Here is a 4,168-nt window from a genome sequence, read left to right as displayed (position 1 = left end):
CGGCCTGCAAGGCTTCTCCACCTTGGGTATCAGGGCTATGAATGTAGCATTTATCCTTGGAAACATCCATCGGAGAGAGCGAGACTCTTCCACCACCTGCCATACCTCATTCTTAATTAGGTCCCAGAAGTTATGGAAGAAGTTAGAGGTGAATCCATCCGGTCCTGGGGCTTTGCCAGCTTTTAGTTGTCGCACTGCTATTTCCACTTCTTGAAGATCAACAGGCTTGAGGAGCATTTGATTATGCTCTTCTGAAATAAGTTTGGGGATATTGCCTGTAATTTTTTTAATGGCCTGAGATCGGTCTATGTTTGGTTCTCTGTGCACGTGCTTGAAATAATTTAAGAGTTCAGCCTCTATATCTTCATGCTTTTCCACTCTGATGCCTTGCTCATTTTGAATATGAGTGATATTGTTGTGCATCCTGCGTTGGATTGTGTTGCTATGAAAGAATTTGGTGTTTTTATCACCAACTTTTAGCCACTTGATTCTTGATTTTTGCCTCCACAATGTTTCTTCCTACTTTTCCTTTTCTACTAGTTGCAATTCAAGGGTTTTTTCCTATTCTCCTAGTTCCTCTGATCTGCCAAGAGTGATGATCTTCTGCTGTAGCTGCTTCATATCCAATTCAATGTTGGCTTTCCCCTGAAAGATATTGCCGAATGAAGTGTGATTCCAGTGCTTGATCTTACCTTTTAGGTGCTTAAGTTTTTGTTGGAATTGGAACATTTTGGAGCCTGGAGGTGGATGGAAGCTTTTCCATTCTGTGTTGATTAGTTTGTGAAAGTCTGGATGGGTCATACAGAAGGCTTCAAAGCGGAAAGGCCTGCGGATGTTGTTTCCCGGTCGAGACCAGTGAAGTGAAATGGGCCAGTGATCAGAACCCGTGAAGGGCAGGATGGAGGCTGCAAAATCACCCCGCAAATGAATGGCATTGTCAGAGAGTAGAAACCTATCCAACCGAGATGTGATTTGCTGGCTCCCTACTTGTCTGTTGTTCCAAGTGAAAACTCCATTATTAGAAGGGAGGTCGATAAGCTAGCTGTTTTGGATGAAATCCTTCAAAAGTGATCCTTCTTGAGAACTTCTGCATCTACCTCCTCTTCTTTCATCCAGTCTTGTGACCATGTTGAAATCACCTCCTGCGATCCATAGTGGGAGTGATATGTTCTGGTTGAGAGCCGAGATGGAGTTTAGGATCTCCGCTTTTCGATGTGTTTCCTGTGGGAAATAAACATTGGTTAGAAGTCCATGTTGGTTTGTACCTATAATATGAAAAGTTGCTTGAAGGAAATTCCTGTGTGCATGAAAGTTGTTGAGCACAATGGCTCTGGAGTCCCATATAATGGCTAGGCCTCCTGAGGCACCATCTGCATCAACTGCTATGTTATGACTTCCAGGCCAGAATTTAGCAGCGAGTCTATCAAGTGCTTTGGAATCACACTTTGTCTCTTGCAAGAATAGAACCTGAGGGTTTTCTTGCTTTAACATGTTTTTGAGGATTCAGGTTTTCCTGGGGCCATTGAGCCCTCTTATATTCCAAGAGATTAGCTTCATTGAGAAAGAGTGTTTTCAGGACGATAATACTTAGTTAGCTTGGCATACCTGCCTGATTCCACTAGGATTTGCCCAACCTTGATTGTTCTCTGAAGAATGGTTTTCCTTCCTCGCTTTTTGATATCTTTGGCAATGAATCGTCCATCCCAAGGGCCTCCTGTCTGTATACCCAAATATTTCTGCCTCTGTGCCCGAGATAAAACTTCTTCCAGGTTCTTAAGCTGTCCTGCTGGAATGTTGTCGAAGTTATTTGTGGTGCAGGCCTTTTCGAGAGCGGGAAGGTCCAAATCCCCAGTGTCAAATGTTTCTGTTTCTTCCTCCATAAATTGAGAGTAATCTTGTTCTTCCATTGGTTCCTCTTCTGAGCGAGCATCTGGGTTTGGGTTCTCCAGTTGCATGGCTTGAGCACTCCATAATATTTCTTTTTGTTTGTCTGAGGTCGAAGCCTCCTTACCTTCAGTATCTGCTTGTGACATTGTGGGTTTTCCTCCTTTTGAATGGTCATCGTTCATGGGTTCTGGCTCCGGAAAATTCGTTTGTATTTCCGACTGGTTAGCTAGGGCACCAAAAATATTGCTTGTGGATGGCCCTAGTTGGCTGGTTTGCGCTACCTTTGGTTTTGGAGCATGTTTCTTGTGTGCTCTCGGCGGTTCGTGACCTTGATGAATCCACCTGCTTCAGAGGCTTCCAGATCCGATGCAGGGGAGGGTTTCTGTGTTAAAGGGAAGTCCCTGAATAAATGCCCGAGGGCATGACATCTTCGACATCGAAAGGGCACATGTTCATAGTCAATAGTTTGTAACCATTCAATGTCAAAGTGAGAAATGCTTACCGCATCTGGAAGAGCCTGATTGAGATTCATGTATACGCAGATTCTAGCATAAGAAGTATATTTGCATGTTTTCGTTTCCTCTACTGTTTTGACAAACTCACCCAGGGTGTTTCCTATTGCCTTCAGGGAGTCTTCCTCCCAATATTCCACGGGGAGTGAATATAAGCGAATCCACACCGGAGCCCAGCTGAGGTCCACCTTATCTGGGTTGAATCACTCCAACCATCCTTTGAGAAACAAACCGCATTGAAGAAGTGAGGTCCGCCGTCAAGAACCCTATTTATGTCCTCCAAGCAATTGAAGATAGCCGTGAAAAATCCTTTCGGCCCCAGCTGCAAGGTGATATGCCCCTTAGGGTGCCACTTCGCGTTTATCCAGCTTCTTAAAGCTTTTTTGGTTGGCCACAGACCAATGAACTTCCCTATTAGAGCATGATCTTTCATGAACTAGATTCTCGCATCGATTCGATGTCCTGGCAGTTCAACCCTTGGGCGAACCGAGGCTACTGGTTTGCATGTAGCAGAATGAACTTCTGGTGACTTTTCCCCTTGTTTTACTCGCTGGCTTTCCGGAACATCGTTTTCCCCATTCTGATTTGTGGCTCCCTTCCCTACTGTATTCTCGAACTGTTCATTGTCGCTTTTTGGGGGAGGTTCATCCCCCCCCCGACTGGGGCTCCCTGAGAGTGTGTACCCTCAGTCCATGAAAGAGAAGGACCTGAACCCGTCAGTGTTTGCAGAGAGCAGCAGAATTACAGAGCCTGTCGTCGCTGCAGTTGTTCAAACCCTAGAAGTGCCTCTCGTCCAGAGCTCTCTTCTTTCCGGAGAAGACAAAAATCGAGGCGAAACCGAGAGAACAATAAATATTTCATATTGATGTTACAAGAGGTTTTGTTTGGATATTTGTATTATGATTTTAAGTAATTTTGATCATTCTCAAGAGGAACCTACAAAGGCTATGCATATATGAGATTGTTCTTAGAAATAATTCTCCATCGATATTAGCAACACGTCTTTCATATTGTTAATGTGAAAGATGCATATCACTAACCAAATGAATTCCCTGTGACAAAATAAATTGAGTAATCCGACAAATTACCAAATGAATTCCTTATGAGAAAATGAATTGAATAATCTGACCAAATCCGGGCATTCTGAATTTCAGGGATTGCAGGGATCAATGCTTCTGGACATTCTGAGAATGGCTATCACGTACGTGAGCACTGCTGTCCACACACAGCTATATTATTTACCCATTTCATTTCCACGGCTAATTCACTGGTGCCTCAGCGTTATCGACACTACACTCTCTCTCGTGTACATGTTCAAACACTCTGCAGAGGTTGCGGCTGACGTGATCGGACTTCCTTCGTCACACAAAAATAACACTTCATCCATGTAATTTTTTAATTTTTTATTAACTCATTTTTAATAAAATATTAATAAATGACTTTTCATATATATATATATATATATACTCGCTTTAAATTTTCCCAAATATCACTTATTACACAATCTCTCTTTTCATCCATCAAGCAAATCTCCTCAGTGAAAAATTATTAAATTATAAAAAATAATTAATTAAATATTTAATTATATTTATATATTTTATTGAGTGAAGAAGTTCATTTTATAGCTCAGTTCAATATGATGTAGGAAAGTGTTTATCAATTGTTAAAATTAAAATTTTATTATATTAATCAAAATAAAAATTAGATCCGGCTCAATTCATATTATATCCTTATTTAAAATAATCCATACCAATAAATATTTTCTTTCA

The 4,168-nt window shown here is 41.6% G+C and overlaps 1 protein-coding gene across 1 annotated transcript; it reads right to left on the bottom strand.

The window, feature by feature from the left end:
- Window positions 1-561: 561 nt before the first annotated feature.
- On the bottom strand, window positions 562-1,491 carry LOC149169485 (uncharacterized). The gene is made up of 2 exons (XM_089425219.1): window positions 1,098-1,491; window positions 562-905 (listed from the first exon to the last, which is right to left on the bottom strand). The coding sequence occupies exons 1-2, from the start codon at window positions 1,489-1,491 to the stop codon at window positions 562-564; spliced, it is 738 nt and encodes a 245-aa protein (XP_089281345.1).
- Window positions 1,492-4,168: the final 2,677 nt, after the last annotated feature.

This window comes from Pinus tabuliformis, chromosome 4_2 (genome assembly GCF_031772625.1).
Source record: "Pinus tabuliformis cultivar Carrire ecotype Pingquan chromosome 4_2, CPIR1, whole genome shotgun sequence".
NCBI lineage: Eukaryota > Viridiplantae > Streptophyta > Pinopsida > Pinales > Pinaceae > Pinus > Pinus tabuliformis.
This window is presented reverse-complemented; position numbering and strand designations above follow the sequence as displayed.